This window comes from Triticum urartu, chromosome 6 (assembly GCF_003073215.2).
Source record: "Triticum urartu cultivar G1812 chromosome 6, Tu2.1, whole genome shotgun sequence".
Lineage (NCBI taxonomy): Eukaryota > Viridiplantae > Streptophyta > Magnoliopsida > Poales > Poaceae > Triticum > Triticum urartu.
Genome location: NC_053027.1, coordinates 343,961,630 through 343,980,516, shown reverse-complemented (window position 1 = coordinate 343,980,516; position 18,887 = coordinate 343,961,630). Strand labels below are relative to the sequence as shown.

General features: G+C 44.2%; 2 protein-coding genes and 1 long non-coding RNA gene across 3 annotated transcripts; all 3 read right to left on the bottom strand.

Moving 5' to 3' along the window:
* Positions 1-272: 272 nt before the first annotated feature.
* LOC125513448 (protein FAR1-RELATED SEQUENCE 6-like) lies at positions 273-1,824 on the bottom strand. Its single transcript, XM_048678566.1, has 2 exons — positions 1,693-1,824; positions 273-1,586 (listed from the first exon to the last, which is right to left on the bottom strand). The coding sequence occupies exons 1-2, from the start codon at positions 1,777-1,779 to the stop codon at positions 1,116-1,118; spliced, it is 558 nt and encodes a 185-aa protein (XP_048534523.1). The 5' UTR covers positions 1,780-1,824; the 3' UTR covers positions 273-1,115.
* Positions 1,825-3,320: 1,496 nt separating this feature from the next.
* LOC125513447 (glycine-rich cell wall structural protein 1-like) lies at positions 3,321-11,048 on the bottom strand. The gene is made up of 2 exons (XM_048678565.1): positions 3,598-11,048; positions 3,321-3,526 (listed from the first exon to the last, which is right to left on the bottom strand). Exon 1 carries the CDS (start codon positions 9,799-9,801, stop codon positions 8,836-8,838), a length of 966 nt encoding a protein of 321 aa, XP_048534522.1. The 5' UTR covers positions 9,802-11,048; the 3' UTR covers positions 3,321-3,526; positions 3,598-8,835.
* Positions 11,049-17,182: 6,134 nt separating this feature from the next.
* LOC125517468 lies at positions 17,183-18,627 on the bottom strand. The gene is made up of 2 exons (XR_007287614.1): positions 17,892-18,627; positions 17,183-17,538 (listed from the first exon to the last, which is right to left on the bottom strand). It is a non-coding gene; the product is annotated as an uncharacterized LOC125517468 (long non-coding RNA).
* Between the last annotated feature and the right edge of the window lie 260 nt (positions 18,628-18,887).

Genomic DNA, 18,887 nt, shown 5'->3' with positions numbered 1-18,887 from the left:
AAGCCCCATGTGCTCATACATGGCACACCCACAGTTGTAAGTGTCGCTTTCTCGATCAACCATAACCACATAGCCTACTTTGCACCAGTGTGCACGGCTATCTGAATCAACATGTTGCACGACAACGCGGCCATCCACATTCTGACCTTTCATGACGTAACTGCCTGCCTCATACAACTCAGCAGAAAATAACTTGAACACAGCAAGAGTATAGACCTTGGAGGCGTGACGCTCGATGGGCACATTGCTATGCAACACCTTACCATCTAAGCACGCAATTTTTATTGCTAGTCAGATAACTTATGAATGTAATTATTTACTGTACTGTCAAGAAGAAAGAAGAAAACCTTTTTTGTATGTGCCATTTCAAAGTCCTCTTCTTCGCAACGAGAGGCTATTAGTTCGTTATACTGCATCACAAATCTGTTGAGCGGTGCTGATAGCGATACATAAGTTTTAAGAACGTTAATCATGCACTCATTCCGTTGTGTGCTTGACATTTTGGCACAAAAGTTAGAGCTAAGATATGGCTTGGCCCATTTATCCCTGCAGTGAAACACATCCTGCATGTACCTGTTATCTTGTAGTCCCTAACTAGAAACCAGAAACTGCCATCCAGATTCAAACTCCTCGACAGTCATCATCTCGTTGGTTAGATAGTTGAAATCTATGCTGAATGGTGTACCTTTCTTGTACAAGGTCCCAGGTTTCTCCTTGATGTTTTTCATCACGTGCCGTTTGCACCAACGGTGAGCAGTAGAAGGCATAACACCAGCAATTGCACGCTCCATCTGCAAGCATTGATCTGCAAAAATTTCTAATAAGAGATTTTGCACTGACATGTATGAGCATATTGAACATATAGATGCGTGAAGCTAGCCATTTAAAAAAATATACCTGTGAGAATAGTTTTTGGTGTTTTACCGCCGTTGGCACCAAGGAAGGTTGCAAAAGCCCACTTGAATGACTCTACAGTCTCCTCTCGCAAAACAACACAATCGAAAAGAGTAGACTGATAATGGTTGTTGGCACCTACAAAAAGCCCAACAGGCATCTCATATAAATTGCTCTTGTAGGTTGTGTCAAATGTCAAAACATCACCAAACAACTAGTAATCAGCACGGCTCTTCGAGTGGCACCACAAGAGACCAGACACTCCTTTCTATGTCGGTCTTAACTGAATAGAAAAAATCAGGGTTCTGGGATTGCATTGTTGCAAAAAGCTCAAGCATCTTGGCGATGTCGTCCTGGCTAGCTTCATGTGCAATTGATGCGCAAAGATTTTTCAGACACCTCTTGCCGAATGAGACTTCTTCAGCACGCCCATGGATGTCAGCCATGACCCCAAACACCTTGTTAACTTGCACATTGTTTGAACGAATATGTTTGCTGAGATATCTCATCGAAGAATCAATTGCATCATGACATTTCCAGACTTTTTTCACACCAACCATTTCTGCCAGCTCATGGTTGTGAGTCAAAACAACTCGAGAGAAAAACCAGCCATCATTGGATGTCCTCTTCACTCGAACCATTGCTGGGCATTTGGTCCGCGCGGACCTGGTGTTTCCTATGTTGCTCCGCCCCTAGACAAACAAGTAACAACTAATTTTAATATCAAATAATTAGTCGAGCTCGCTAGTTGATCACACTAGAAAAAAAGTTATAACTCGAATGGCACAACAAGGATACCTCGCACGAGCAGAGGAAATCCTGATTAGTCTTGTATCCAGTTTTCTTTATCTCGTACTTGTTGTCGTGTTTAATACCGAAACCCATCTCCCAGGAGTATGTGTTGTAGAACTGATAGGCTTCTTGTTCAGTTGAAAATATCATCCCTTCAGCGGGCTCAAAGACGATGCGTGAACCTCACTCAGCGGCTTTATCGAAAGCTCTCCTGATGTAGTTAGAGCCATCTTCTTCAGGTTCTAGGCTATGACTTTCCCTGGCCCGACCCCTGAACAAGCATCTGGACATTTTTGTCAAACAGTTTATGATAAAAGAATAATTTTTTGGCAGATTAAACACCTTTGGCGTCGCTGGTAGCCCTCTGAACAGCCATCTTCAGCACGCTGCTCGCGACCACTGTTTGTCGGATGTGGCACAGTGAATGGAGCAGAGGAGCAACAGCCGAAAGCAGCTTCAAGATCGATGGCACGAACGTCCCTACTGTTTTATGCGGATTTTTCAGGTGATGTCAAGAAAGTTTTCCACGAAAGATTAGTTAAAATCTATGAACATTTTTGTTTACCTTTCGTTAGCGCAGTATGGATCTGAGCTGGACCCTTCGTCATGCTGGCATCGGTCATGGAAGAGCAGATCGTTTCGACGGCCGGCCGTCCATCCCCGGCGTGAGATCGTAGGGAGGTTGTGTCTCACGGGCCCTTGACAATATTTAGCGTGGTGTCAACGCAGTTTCGTAGGAAATTTTGATGAGTTGTTAATTGCTACGTCTTGAGCTTGCGTTGGTTTTTCCCGAAGAGGAAGGGATGATGCAGCAGAGTAGCGTAAGTATTTCCCTCAGTTTTTGAGAACCAATGTATCAATTCAGTAGGAGCCCACGCTCAAGTCACTCGTATCTGCACAAAGCGATAGCTATTCGCAACCAACGCGATTAGGGGTTGTCAAGCCCTTCACGGTCACTTACGAGAGTGAGATCTGATATATATAATATTTTTGGTATTTTTGGTATAAAGATGCAAAGTAAAAAGTAAAGACTAAGTAAAAAAGCAAAGCAAGATTAAAGTAATGAAGATTGATATGATGAGAATAGACCCAGGGGCCATAGGTTTCACTAGTGGCTTCTCTCAAGAGCATAAGTTGAATAAATTACTGTTGAGCAATTGACAGAATTGAGCATAGTTATGAGAATATCTAGGCATGATCATGTATATAGGCATCACGTCCGTGACAAGTAGATCGAAATGATTTTGCATCTACTACTATTACTTCACCCATCGACCGCTATCCAGCATGCATCTAGAGTATTAAGTTAAAAACAGAGTAACGCCTTAAGCAAGATGACATGATGTCGAGAGATAAATTCATGCAATATGAAATAAACCCTATCTTGTTATCCTCGATGGCAACGATATAATACGTGCCTTGCTGCCCCTTCTGTCACTGGGTAAGGACACCGCAAGATCAAACCCAAAGCTAAGCACTTCTCTCATGGCAAGAACTACCAATCTAGTTGGCCAAACCAAACGGATAATTCGAAGAGACTTGCAAAGATAACTAATCATACATAAAAGAATTCAGAGAAGATTCAAATATTATTCATAGATAAACTTGATCATAAATCCATAATTCATCGGTCTCAACAAACACATCGCAAAAAGAAAATTACATCGAATAGATCTCCACAAGAGAGGGGGAGAACTTTGTATTGAGATTCAAAGAGAGAGAAGAAGCCATCTAGCTACTAACTATGGATCCGAAGGTCTGAAATAAACTACTCACACTTCATCGAAGAGGCTATGATGATGTAGAAGCCCTCCGTGATAACGGCCCTCCTTCGGTAGATCTTCAAAACAGGCTTCAAGATAAGATCTCGTGGATACAGAATAAGCAACAAAGCATCATAAGGAAACTTACTATCAACGGCGGAGTCCTTCGAGGCAAGAAGGTTACCACAAGTTTCCGAGATGACGCCGGAGTTCAAGTTCGAGGAGTTCAAGTTCGAGGCCATTGCTAAGAGCGGCTGCACTCCGTGAGCCCGTGTGGTGTTCAACCACCCAGCAATAATGAGATGGGATAGACCAAAATGGAATGGGGGAATCCTGCCTTTTCAAATCTCTGTCTGTCAAACTTTGACGTTTTGTATAAACAGATGGCCGCATTGAACGATGGTAACAGTTTGTCGTTTCTGCTATCCACGCTTCGAAAGATTGAGTCTGACCTTCCTACTTGTGAAAACCGATCACGAGACCCTGTATTTGACCCTGCTGGTTCTCAGCTCTGACACAACAGAGCTAGCTCCACAAAAAACATAAGCTGTCAGAACTAGCTGTCATGCAACATCGCTAGCTACGAGAAACTAGTTCAGAGCACTAGCTGATGTGAAACAACGCAAACTCCAATCGAAAACACACCGAACTGCAACATGCCATTTTTTAAATTAGATTAGCAACTATAAATAGCCCAAGTTCGCAAGGATAGAACAAGCTCTACGAACCGGCTTTTCGATTAATTTTTTTAGGAAGGCTTTTTGATTAGATTAGCATCTGACCGAGGACATGGTGAACTGGGCTTGAAGAAGAGAGAGTCCAAGAGAGAAGGGCGGGATTGGGGTTGTGGGTTAGGTGCTCTCTATGGAAATGATGTCATAGGCTTTTTGTGGGCCTTGTAGAGCCCCCGTGACCCCTCCGACGCGCACCAAGCCAACTAGAATAAAACAAACCGACCATGACAGCAACGGCATGCGGAGCATTTTCACAGATTTCTTTAAAAGTAAATAAATGCACAATCATGGTTCAGTTAAAAAAATATCAATTGGTATGAAATTGTTTGACTGGTATGAATTCTTTGACCAATACATATTGCGTCTACACGTACAAAAGAATAACAACAACCCTATTTGACACTAATTCTATGCCATGTTCATTTTTATGAAATTTTTAAGGACTCGAGCTCATCCATTATAGACTTGTTTTTATACAATGCAAATTGTAGGCCTTGACCCAAGAAAGTATTTTGAACATTTCAAGAAACCAGCATAAACACGTAAGACATGGGTACATAGTTTTCCAAGCACCGACATGTGCACATAGTTTTTTTTATGTATAAGGGTGTAGGCAGTGCAACGTCCACAGTATAGAAAAGGTTCTCGTCCACATGTAAGAAGGTGCCTTTACGCGGTATGCATGGTTCTGACAATATAAAATAGAGGTTTCCAAAGAACCGGTGTGCCACCCTCCCGGAACAGGATTAATTTTTGGACCTGTGTCAGGCTTGCAGCGATGGCTTTTTATCGCTCACACTCATCAATGTCCTCTGATACAACATGGTGGTCACCATGAAGAACTGTCAAATATACAGCTAGAATCGAAATAATATTTCCAAAGAATCGGCGTGCCACCACCTCGGAATCGGATCAATTTTTGGATGTGTGTCGGGCTAGCACCGATGGCTTTTAATCGTTCACACTCGTCGAGGCCGTCCGATACAACGTGATGGTCACCATGAAGAACTGTCAAATACACTATTGGAACCGAAATAGTATTTTCAAAGAACCGGTATGCGACCCTCCCAGAACCGAATCAATGTTTGGTTGTGTGTCGGGTTAGAGGTGATGGTTTTTATAGCTCACACTCGTCGAAGTTGTTTAATACAATAAGGTGGTCACCATGAAAAGCTGTGAAATATACAATTGGGGACTATTTTTTGCATGTGTGTCGGCCTAGCGGCGATGGCCTTTTATCGCTCACACTCATCGAAGCCGTCCGATGCAACATTGTGGTCACCATGAAGAACTGTCAAATATACAATTGGAACCGAAATAATATTTCCAAAGAACCGGTATGCCACCCTCCCGGAACCGAATCAATCTTTGGTTGTGTGTCAGGCTAGAGGTGATGGTTTTTATAGCTCACACTCTTCGAAGTCGTCTGATACAACATGGTGGTCACCATGAAAAGCCGTCAAATATACAATTAGGGACTAATTTTTGCATGTGTGTCGGCCTAGCGGCGATGGCCTTTTATCGCTCACACTCGTCGAAGTCATCTGATACAACATGGTGTTCATCATAGAGAACTGTGAAACATACAATTGGAACCGAAATAGTATTTCCAAAGAACTGACGTGTCACCCTCCCAGTACCGGACTAATTTTTGCATGTGTGTCGGCCTAGCGGCGATGGCCTTCTATCGTTCACACTCATCGAAGTTGTCCGATGCTACATGGTGGTCACCACGAAGAACTGTCAAATATACACTTGGAACCGAAATAGTCTTTCCAAAGAACCGACGTGCCACTCTCTTAACCGAATAAATGTTTGGTTGTGTGTCGGCCTAGCGGTGTGGCCTTTTATCGCTCACACTCATCGAAGTCGTCCGATGCTACATGATGGTAACCATGTAGAACTGTCAAATATACAATTGGAACCGAAATAGTATTTCCAAAGAACTGGCGTGCCACTCTCCCGGAATCGAATCAATATTTTGTTGTGTGTCGGGCTAGTGGTGATGTTTTTTTATAGCTCACACTTGTCAAAGTTGTTTGGTACAACACGACGGTCACCATAAAGAACTATGAAACATACAACTGGACCCGAAATAGTACTTCCAAAGCACCGACGTGCCACCCTCCCGGTACCGAATTAATTTTTGCATGTGTCTCGGCGTAGCGGCGATGGCCTTTTATCGTTCACACTCATCGAAACCGTACCATGCAACATGGTGGTCACCATGAAGAACTATCAAATATATAATTGGAACCGAAATACTATTTCGAAAGAATCAGCGTGCCACCCTCCTGGTATGGAACTAATTTTTTGCGCGTGTGTCGGCCTAGCGGCAATGGCCTTTTATCGTTCACACTCACCGTAGCCGTCCGATGCAACATGGTGGTCATTATGAAGAACTGTCAAATATACAATTGGAATCGGAATAGTACTTCCAAAGAACCGGCGTGCCACCCTCTCGGAACCGAATATATGTTTGGTTGTATGTCGGGCTAGCGGTGATGGCTTTTTATAGCTCACACTCGTCGAAGTCGTCCGATACAACATGGTGGTCACCATGAAGAACTGTGAAATATACAATTAGAACCGAAATAATATTTCCAACGAACTGACGTGCCACCCTCTTGGAACCGGATCAATTTTTGGATGTGTGTCGGTCTAGCGGCGATGACCTTTTATCACCCACACTCGTCGAAGCCGTCCGATGCAACATGATGGTCAGCACGAAGAACTATTAATTATACAACTGGAATGGAAATAGTATTCGAAAGAATTGGCATGCCACCTTCCCGAAACTGGATCATTTTTTGGATGTATGTCGGGGTACCGCTCACACTCGTCGTAGCCATTCGATCCAACATTGTGGTCACCATGAACAACTATCAAATATACAATTGGATCCGAAATAGTATATCCAAAAAACTGGCATGCCATCCTCCCAGAATGAGATAAATTTTTGGATGTTTGTTAGGCTAGTGGTGATGGTCTTTTATCGCTCACGCTCCTCGAAGCCGTCTGATACAACATGGTGGTCACCATGAAGAACTGTCAAATACATATTTGGAACCGAAATAGTATTTCCAATGAACCGGCGTTCCACCCTCCTAAAATCGGATCATTTTTTGGATGTGTGTCGGGCTAGCGGTGATACCTTTTTATCAATCACACTCGTCGAAGTCGTCGCTACAACATGATGGTCACCCCGAAGAACTGTCAAATATACTATTGGAATCAAAATATTATCTCCAAAGAATCGGCGTGCCACCCTCCCGGTACGGGATCAATGTTTGGATGTGTGTCGGGCTAGCAGAACCCACCTATATGGTTTGCAAGGAACCGATGTCCCACCTCCACGGAACCAGATGACGTGACACAGAGGGAGGACGTGGGTTCATCATGAAGAACCGTCAAAACTACATTTCGAACTGAAATACGATTTGCAAGGAACCGACGTCCCACCTCCACGGAACCGGACGACGTGCCACGGAGGGAGGAGGTGGGTGCGTCATGAAGAATCGCCAAAACAACACTTCAAGCTAAAATACAATTTGCAAGGAACCGACATTCCACCTCCACGAAACCAGATGACGTGACAAGAAGGGATGAGGTGGGTTCATCCTGACTGTCAAATCTACACTTTGAACCGAACTACGATTTGCAAGGAACAGACGTCCCACCTCCATGGAACCTGACGGCTTGACACGGAGGGAGGAGTGGGTTCATCATGAAGAACCATCAAAACTACATTTCGAGACTAAATACGATCTGTAAGGAACAGACGTCCACCTCCGTGGAACCGGACGACATGACACAGAGGGGAAGTGGGTTTGCCATAAAGAACCTTCAAAACTACACTTCGAACTGAAATACGATTTGCAAGGAACCGACATTCCACCTCCATGGAACCGGACGACGTGACACGGAGGGAGGAGGTTGGTTTGTCATGAAGAGCCGTGAAAACTACACTTCAAACCGAAATACAATTTGCAATGAACCGGTGTTCCATCTCCATGGATCCGGACGACATGACACGGAGGGAGGAGGTGGGTTTGTCACGAAGAACCATCAAAACTACAACTGAAATACGATTTGCATGGAACCGACTTCCCACCCGTGGAACCGGATGATGTGGCATGGAGGAAGGAGGTGGGTTCGTTAGGAAGAACCTTCAAATTACATTTCGAACCGAAATACGATCTGCAAGGAACCAACGTTCCATCTCCACGGAACCGGACGATGTGACACCGAGGAGGAGGTGGGCACGTCATGAAGAACCATCAAAATTACGGATCCGGTCATCAGCACCTGTGGGTGTCGTCTGCCAAAAGGTGTCGCTGCCTCCACCACCATCGGCTGACACCTCGCCGCTCCCCCGCGACTAATGGATCCGGTCATGAACACTTGTGAGCGTCCCCTACCGAAAGATGCCACCGCCTCCACCACTACCCGCTGACACCTTGCCCCGTCCCCGCGACGTGTGGAACCGACCATCAACACCTGCGAGCGTCATCTGCCGAAAGAGGCCGCCGCCTCGACCACCATCCGCTGACACCTCGTCGTGCCCCCGCGACCGATGGATCTGGCCATCAGCACCTTCTAGCGTCGTCTGCCGAAAGAGGCCGCCGCCTCGACCACCATCCGCTGACACATCACCGTGCACCAACACCTGTGAGCGTCATATGCCGAAAGATGTCGCCGCATCGACCACCACCCACTAACACCTCGCCGCGCGGCCACGACCGATGGATCCGGCCATCAGCACCCGCGCCCGTTGTCTGTCTAAAGATGCCGCAGCCTTGACCGCCACCCGCAGACACCTCACCGTGCCCCCGCAACCGACGGAACCGTCCATCAACACCTGCGAGCATCGTCTGCCAAAAGAGGCCGCCGCCTTGACCACCACCCACTGACAGATCACCACGCCCCCACGACCGACGGAACCGGCCATCAACACCTGCAAGCATCGTCTGCCGAAAGAGGCCGCTGCCTTGACCACCACCCACTGACACCTCACCACGCCCCCGTGAACAACGGATCTGGCCATCAACACCTACGAGTATCGTCTGCCGAAAGAGGCCGCTGCCTCGACCACCCTGGTGACACCTCGCCGTGCCCCCGCGACCGACGGATCCAGTCATCAGCACCTGCGAGCGTCGTCTGCCGAAAGAGGCCGCCGCCTCGACCACCATCTGTTGACACCTGGCGGGCTCCTGCGACCAACTGATCCCGCCATCAACACCTGCGAGCGTCATCTGTCGAAACATGCCGCCGCCTCTACCACCACCCACTGACACCTCATCGCGCTCCCGCGGCCGACGGTTCCGGCCATCGGCACCTGCGAGCGTCGTCTGCCGAAAGATGCCGCCGCCTCGACCACCACCCACCGACACCTCGCCGCGCCCCCGCGGCCGACGGTTCCGGCCATCGGCACCCGCGAGCGTCGTTTGCCGAAAGATGCCATCGCCTTGACCACCACCCGCTGACGCCTTGTCGCGCCCACACGACGGACGGATCTGACCATCAACATTGCGAGCGTCATCTGCCGAAACATGCTGCCGCCTCGACCACCACCTGCTGGCACCTCCCCCCCCCACGCGACCGACGGATCTGGCCATCAACACTCGCGAATGTCGTCTGTCGAAAGCCACCTCTACCTCCACCCGCTGACACCTCACCGCACCCTCGCGATACGGATCCGGCCATCAGCACCTACAAGCGTCATCTGCCGAAAGCCACCTTGCCACTAGAACCGTGGCTCCGCGACATGAATCCTCAGCACGAGAGACGGAGCGACGCAGACCTTGCTTCCACCTTCATTGCTATAATAATTTCTTAATTCTTGCGAAGACCCGTTTGACCAGACACTAGAACTGGCATCAACTGAATAATTGTGTACATTCATCAACTCTCTTCCCTCCGACCCTACTTATCATTTTCTGCACTTCAAATCTATATTCTAGAAGAACTGTTAGAAACTAAAGTGATGCCAAATTGTATCGTATTTAATTAGACGAGAAAGACCCGTTAGCAGGGACAGAGCCAAGATTTAAACAAAGACGGGGTGAAGACGTCAGTAATAAAAGTCTAATAAAAGAATGTGTATATACATTGCATTCTTATGGTATATAAAAAACTGTATTGTAATATAATAGAAGAATTGCAATTTATAATACAAAATGAAAGTACGGACCATGACTCTAAAAACATGAAAGGTCTCAATAATTTGTTCAAAACTAAAGTAGGCGTGTCTATCATATCTTCTTAATGTTTAATTTTCTGTAGTTTAGACTTTTACACATACCCTTCTCATTGCCTTGATGCCAATGCCGCTCATGCCGCTCATGTGGGTCATGCGGCCTTGCAGTTGGAGCCTTCCATCGATGCTTGTGTTCAAATTACACCCCTTATTTGATTGTATAAATATTTATATCTGGATTTCTTCATTGTTTTATACGTACAATACATGCTGATTTTTTCTAAACCTCGTCACCGGTTGCTTCGAGACTTGGTGAGAAGCACATGGGTTGGCTCGTGGGTGAAGCACGAGTCATAGAGATTTCACCTTCATAGGAGGATCTTCTACAAGCAGTAGGATGCCAAAATAATGTTTGGCAGAGGGGCATATAAGAGACCACATAACTTCTTGGTATAGAAATAATTGTAGATCACATAGAGACGCATGGCCGGTCATGGGCTCGTGGCACCCTCATCCTTGCCACACGTGAGCCTCCACCGACGAAAATTCACTTCCCCACGCACAGAACGAGATGGGCATCCAGCCTTGTGCACTACTACTGCCTCAACTCTCCCCAAATTCTTCCATGTGAGGTCAAGAGGCTCCATGTCAACTCTCCTGCTAGATGCAGCCGGGCCCGACTCTGTTCGAAGATGGATTTTAGCACCGCCACCAGCACTGCATCGAGCTCAATTCCCCCGCTCCCTCTCTCTCTCTCTCTCCAGTCCACCACCGTCCCTCACCAAATCATGAGGCTAGCCGACGAGCGCACTCCCGCGTCAAAATCCATGGTGGATCCACAACAAGCGGAGCAGAGGCACAACGGCGAGCAGGTGGGTGGCCAGTACGTCAAGCGATGGCGACCACCACCGCCACGGTGGATGGCTTCTGCTGGATTTGGCCACCATGGCAACATTATCCTCTTCTACGAGTGCCTCATGGGCATGTTTGCCTCCAACGAGCAGAGGACGGCCATGAGATGAGGGCTGCAGGCGCCCCTCTCCCAGTGGGCTAATGCTCTGGAATTTTTTTTGCATGTTGCAGATGTGAGAGGCTGGTTTGGTGCTTTGATTCGGTGGTTGCCAATCTTTTCTGTGCTAATTAGTGGTTTTTCGGTGCAAGTTTGTGCATGGGTTAGCGCTAAGTTTTGTTTCATAGTTTTGTACGAATTTACAGTTAGAGTTTGTGTTTACTTGTCTCAAACTTCCTATCATGGATCAATGAACATATTTTGAAGAACTTTGATGGGATGGAAATCCGTATGTAATTTAGATTTATTCTGAAGAACTTGTTGTATATCAGCGAGAACCGTCGACGAAAATATGAAGAAGTTCCTTGGGCTGTATATTGAATAGACTTTCTACAAATGTGAACTTTTTCTGGACCGTAGTGTTGGCTATGGTGGGTTATAGAGCAGACACGGGAATAACATTGCTTGGTGTACCGACCACACTTTCAAAGCGGTAAAACGGAAACAGCGAAACATGAAACGGGATCTAGCCAGAGAGAAAAACAATCTGGAACCTTTTGATGAGCTCGCATGTGACAGCCGCATGGGGACATCCATCGGGCCTAGTAATTGGCAGGTTTGGTTCAGAACTTTACCTGAGTGTGGCAGACCATGGTCAGTCAGAATAAGGGAGGAAAATAAAGCAAAGAGAGAGAAAAAGGAACCGTTGGGAAGCAAAGGTTCGGATCTTGATGTACCTACCTACGGTTCTGATAGTTGTAGTCTCGGTACGTTCGGATAGCAAATCTCATTCCTCGCGAATTATTCTTGTTAGTCATGTTCTATATGATGTTAGTGTAATCTAGAAATGTTTTTAGCAACTAAATACCCGTTTTAAATAAGAATCAAGCTCGTTGGCAAATTTTGCTCTCGGGTTGTGATGAAATTGCATTTTTTGCAATTTTACTGCCTGAGTTGTTCGACCTGAACTTCTCCGAGTGTTAGGTTGAACTTCCGCCAACACTGTCTAAATGGGGCTTGCGATATACCGTTGGAAAGCTATGGGCACTAGTATCATGAACCAAGTTAAATTTTTGGCAAAATGTAAGCGGTTCAAGAGCAGTTTTGAAAACCATTTTTTCTTCATACAAAAAACGTAAATCATATTTTCGATCGCATTTCTAAACCGTTTAGTGGAATAAGGCAAATAATATGGTGTTAGAAAGCTGCTGCAAAACCGCTTCTTCCACATGTTGAAAGTTTCTCTAATTCCCTACGGTTAAAGAGTAATTTGAAAAATCGTAAAATTTCGCAAATCGAACAGCCGAGTTCGTATTTTTGGTGTCATTTCTAAACAGCTAATCCAATTGAGGCTTATGAAAATGCGCTATTTTTCAAGTAGAATTTTTTTCTAATTTAAACGGTTTAAGAGTAATTTTGAAAACGGTATAAGGTCCACCGAGTTTGTATTTTTGATCTATTTTTAACCGTATGTCCGAATGCAGAAAATGATATGGCGTTGGAAAGCTTGAGGAAATGCGAAACTTTTTAGTATATATTGTTTCTCCCAATTCTTTACTGTTTTAAGTCAATTTTGAAAATGGCTAAAAACGTATTTTCGCCGTAATTTCTACAAACTTTATCGGAATGGGGCAAATAATATACCTTCGAAAAGCTAAGGATAATTTTCATGTTGATGGTTTTCTGTAATTCCTAGCCGTTTTCAAGTAATTTCGAAAATGACGAGATCATTCGTTCCGCCTTTATCACGAAACAGATTCTTCGAAAATGCACCACATGAAGAATCTGAACTTCTTGGCATGTCTACTTGAACTTCACTCTGTTTTTCACGTGCTTTTTTTGCTCGTAGGTCTCCATCCACTGCTCGTAACTCTTCATCCACTCACCGGAATTGGGCAAGTAATATACCGGTGGAAAGCTGATGTAAACACGCAACTTTCCTGTGTTGATCGTTTTTTCATACTTGCGATGATTTAAAAGTTTTTCATCTGAAATTAATTCACTATTGTAGTCAAACTTCCTGCTGTTTTCACATTGAACTTTTGTGACGTATTTTCGTTTGTAATTCTCATCCATTCGTCCGTGTTACACAAATGCTATTCCTTTTGTACAAACCACTCTCACAATAATTTTTTTAACTTTCTCCGACGGAGAACTTGAACTTATAACAACAAAACTTTTAGACTTGTCTTTTTTATTCTTTTTAATACAAAATGCACACCATGTAGTACGTGAACTTCTGGCAGTTATCAATCTGAACTTTTCTTGGTTACGTGAAAATATCTGAGTTTTTTTTTATAAATATTAATCTGAATTTCTTAATCCTTTTTTATGAATTTTGAAGCGCTCTATTTTTAAAAGTTGGACTTGTTGTTATTTCATTTTTGAACTTCTTGTTTCCACTCTTTAGTAACGAGGAAGATCTGAGTTTTCTATAATCATTGAACTTCTCCATCTTTTTAATATGGACTTCCTGGTTTTTTCTTAATACTTTTTATGAAATTTTGAAGCATTCTATTTTTAAAAGTTGAACTTCTTATTATTTAATTTTTGAACTTCTTATTTCCATTGTTTAATAATGAGGAAAAACTGAGTTTCTGTAATCATCGAAATTCTCCATTTTTTTTAAATTGGACTTCATGGTTTTATTTCTTTTAGTAACGAAAAAATCCTACTTTTTGATAGACATTGAGCTGCTCTGTTTTTAAATTTTAACTTCTAGGTTTATTTTAAGAGAAAAAGCTTTGTTATAAAATTGTTTGAGATGGTTTTTTAATGACCTTCTTTGGGTTTGTAACAAGCATTGAACCAGTTGCACCGCACCAATGATATTAAAACTCAGATTTTACTGACGATTTTAAAAGTTTTTCATCTGAAATTTATTCAGTGTAGTAGTTGAACTTCCTGTTATTTTCACGTTGAACTTCTGTGACATATTTTTGTTTGTAATTTTCTCATCCATTCGTCAGTGTTACACCAATGATATTCCTTTTGAACAAACCTCTCTCACAATAATTTTTTTAATTTATCCGACCGAGGACTTGAACTCACACAAATGATATTCCAGCCGTTTTTAAGTAAATTAGAAAATGACGAGATCATGATTTCTGCCTTCATCGTGAAAGGAAATGCATTGCGTGAAGTACTTGAACTTCTGTGACAGTTCTGTTCGAACTTCACTCGGTTTTTTGACGTGATGTTTTTTGCAATGCGTGAAGTAGTTGAACATCTGGGTCAATCTGTTTGAACTTCACTCTGTTTCACTTTATTGTATTTTTCTTATACGAAACACACACCATGCAGTATGTGAGCTTTCGATTGCTATCACTTTGAACTTCCCTCTGGTTTGAGAGAATTATTTTAAAACACAAAAAACAACATCATTTTTATGTATTTTGAACTTCGGTCTTGCTCTTGCACCATAGCTGCTGCTAGGTCGTCCGAGACAGGGGGAGCACGAGGTACCGCCAGTGCAAGGGGTCGCACACCGCAATCTCCCGGATGAAAGCCAGGGTTGTGCGGTGCCAATTTTTGTGGTGCTGGCTATGGGTTCCCTAGACGAGGACGCGACCATTGAGACTGTCCTGGGCGACCTAGTGTTGGGCGTGGGTGGGAAGGAAGGAGACGGAGAAGTTGGTGGTGAGAGCGATGGCCCTGGCTGCCAACGCGAAGGGGTGAGGCGGGTCGGCCGTGTAAAAGCCTTTGCCTGTATTGAGGAGGCCGAGGAGGGGCGGGGCGCGGCGCTTGCGGTACTACCAGAGGAAGGAGCGGTCGACGATGATTCGGCGAAACACGATGCAAGTGACAGACGTGCAGAGGATGTTGGCTGGATCAGGAATGCGGCGGAAGATGTCCAGCAGGAGCTCGTCGTGGATCGGCGGCGAGGCAGTTTCCCGAGGATCATGCCGTCGCGGCAGCAGACGGCTTGCTCCACGCGGATCTGTGAGTCCTCTGACGCGCCGCCGACCATCGCGCCACAGTTGGAACTGAGCTAGTATGGTGGGAGCGATGAGTGTGGGGATTTGGGGGGAAAAGAAGGGAGCGCTTGTAGATGCAATCCCATCAGTTTTGTTAAGCAGCAATTCCGTCAGTTTGGAGGGTCGTCATTCAAATGTGCCAATGGAGGAGCTGTTGGGTGAGATTAAAAAAAGAACTACACAATTTTTTATTTTAGGCAAAAAGAAGTACATCGTTGATCTACATTCTAGCACAACCATACTCTCCACAAGTACATGCACACAAACTGAACAAGACTAGTGCTTGTCTCCAACTTACAAAATCTAAACTGTTAGTACGAGAGGATTCTACCTTAACATTTATATGAGATGATTCTACCTTAACATTTACCTCTGAACTTCTCTAATTTTTTAATTTAAACTTCCTAGTTTTATTCTTAGAAAAGAAAAAAAATGATTTTTATGCAAACATCGTACAATTTTTTTAAAATTGAACTTCATAATTTTGCATAGAAACAAAAATAATTTGAGTTTTGTATACATCGAACTACTCCATTTTTTGGTTTGAAATTCTTGATTTTCTTTTTAAAATTGAATTGCTCCAAAAGAAATGCCAAAACGACGCCACCCCTTTAGCAATGAAAAAAAATCAGTATTTTCTTAGATATCAAACGGCTCCATTTTTTCATTTTTTGAACCTCTTTGTGTATTTTTAGAAATGGCAAAAATTAGAGTTTTTTTAGTAAATGTCGAATTTCTTTGTTATTTTGAACTGAACTTCTTTTTTTATTCGTTAGTAATGAAAAAAAATTCATGTTTTTGTAATAAATATGGAACTATTCCATTTTTTGAAACTGAACTTCTTGATTTATTATTTAGTAAGGAGGAAAATCTGGGTTTTCATATACATTGAACTTTTCTATTTTTTAAAATTAAACTTCTTGGTTTTTTCAATTTGGACTTCTTCGTGTTATTTATTTGTAAAGGAAAAATCTTAATTTTGTAATGGGAAAGTTCGAGTTTTTGTAATAATACTGAACTGCTCCATTTTTTAAATTGTACTTCTTGATTTATTATTTAGTAACCAGGAGAATATGAGATTTTCTTATACATCGAACTATTCTATTTCTTACAACTAAACCTATTGGTGTTATTCATTTGTAACAGAAAAATCCTAGTTTTTTAATAAACATGTTCGACTTCTTGGTTATTTGAAACTATACTTCTTGGTTTATTTGTTAATAATGGGAAAAATTGTGAGAAAAAACAAAAAATATTATAGATATCGAACTTCAACATTTTTTAAATTGGACTTCTTAGTTTTATTTGTTAGTAATGGGGAAAATCCTTTTTTTAATAAACATTGAATTGCGCCGTTAGTTTAAATTTTACTTCTAGTATTTTAGAACATGGAAAATGATTTTTTTATAATCATTTTTTAAATTTTCTTCTTCTTAATTTGAACTTCTCTGACTTGTTTTGCGTGTATCCACATCTTTTTTCCGGAGAACACATATCCTAGGATTTGTAATTTATATTTATGGAGAAGCATTTTGATCTCTGTCAAGAAGAACACACAGAAGCAATGCCAAAGTGGTAGGTAATCACCACTAGACACCAAATGCTAACATATATACGTATTGGTGCTGAGTGGCCTTCATGCAAACACAATTCCTCATATGCATTCCCATACATACACACTGAACCTTTAAAAAGGATAAGGCTAAACTTCCTCATGCAGACCAGAAAGGGGCACAAAACACAAGCTCCCACACAGTGAGCTCGCACACGCACACACACACACACACACAAAACACCAGACCCAACATGCACATCCCAGGACATGATGCTCTTTTATTTGTCTTTGGGTCCTCCTTGAACTTCTGAATAGCATTTTACAAGCTTGAGGCCATCAGGTTTCAGTGCCCGAACATTTAGTTATCTGAGCTCTGAAGAATAATACTCCGATTATAGCGGAACTTCTCTCATTCATCCATGCGTTATGTTGTAGAACATTTTTTTTGCCCCGGATAGGGACTACGACGTGCGGTCCTGGCAACAGTAGGCCATGGCGGTGTGTGGTGGCATGATGCGTCGCGGTGGCGTGTGTTGACGGTGACCAGACCAGGAGCGGTTGCGGTTTGATGGATGGACAGGTCCCTGCATGGTTAATTTCCAGTAACAAAACAGCCTGCATGACCCGTTGCCATGAGAGAAAACTTCTTCTTACTAATGCCAAAGCAATTTTTATGCAAAACAAAACATTTCCAAAAATAGCAAAGCTGTAGAAGTGGTAAAATTACTTCAGAAACTATCACAATTGTACCAATAAAGCGGTGTCAAGTGTATTTTCTTAAAAGCTTGAGCTATTGGAGCTCGTGGATGAGGTTGTGGTGTCTTCTATGAAGCAAGCAAAAAAGCCTGAAACTAGCACACATGCAAGCAACTTGATTGATGAACAGTATCACATGTGCGTACTGCTAGCTAGCCAAGAAATCGATTAAGCTACTTGGCTTCTTGGTTAAGGCTTAACTTTGCACATACCCGTTGCTCCGTGGTGGTTTGATCAAGCGTTCCAAAATCAACACTCGTGTAGGCGGAGCCCGTAGAGGCAACTTTCCGGAGCTGAAGTAGTCGGAGCAGTCCGTGTTGGCGACTGGGTGCAGTCCGGCGGCCGAGCGCACGGCGGTGAGCAGGAGGGAGGACGGGGGCAGTTCTTTAGGGCAGAGGAGGTGATGCAGGGGGCGGTGAGGTGTGGAGTTTGGCTGATATCCCTGGATGGCTGGGCTTTCGGCGCTGAAGCGGTGAACATCTGAGAGCTCCGTGTGGTTGAACGGCCGGAGCTAGTCGCGGTGAACAGCCTGAGCGCCACGGCGATGGGTGTGTCCCCAGAAGGGAGGAGGCTCCGTGAGGAGGTTGGCAGCGAGGTTGCTCACCTTCAGTCGGGGACCCCGACTATGGCCGGTGGGATCAGAGGTAGGCGGCAGCGCCGACACCTGGATCCACGGCTTTCTCGTCTTCAGTCGGGGACCCTGGCGGCGGCGGGCGCGACCTAATTACAGGGGGCGTCGCTTGGTATCCACGGCCGGCAGCGGCGCCCAGGACCAAGGTGGATCGGGCCAGAGGTGGTGTTACATGGCGGCGGTTAGAAGAAGGTGGGGCGATTGTGGGGGCCTGGTGTGGCGGCAGGAGGAACGTGGTGGGTGGTGGCGGGGAGTGATGTTGGGGCGGCGCAGGGTGGGCGGCGCGGTGGCGGCGGCGTCGTTGGGGCGGGGTGCGGGCGGCGCGGGGCAGGCTCAGGCTTTTTTAAATGGGTCCAGGAAAACCTCATCGGACCCTATATAGACGTGTTGTGATCCAAATAACTATTTTAATACCATGATTAGAATAGTGTTGTTATATATATATATATATATATATATATATATATATATATATACACACAGACGTTGTTGGTGGCACAGAGATGCGAAACTGTAGACAGTTACAGCAATTCAATGAGACTGAGTAGGTCTAATCGGTAGCACCGAGATAGAAAAC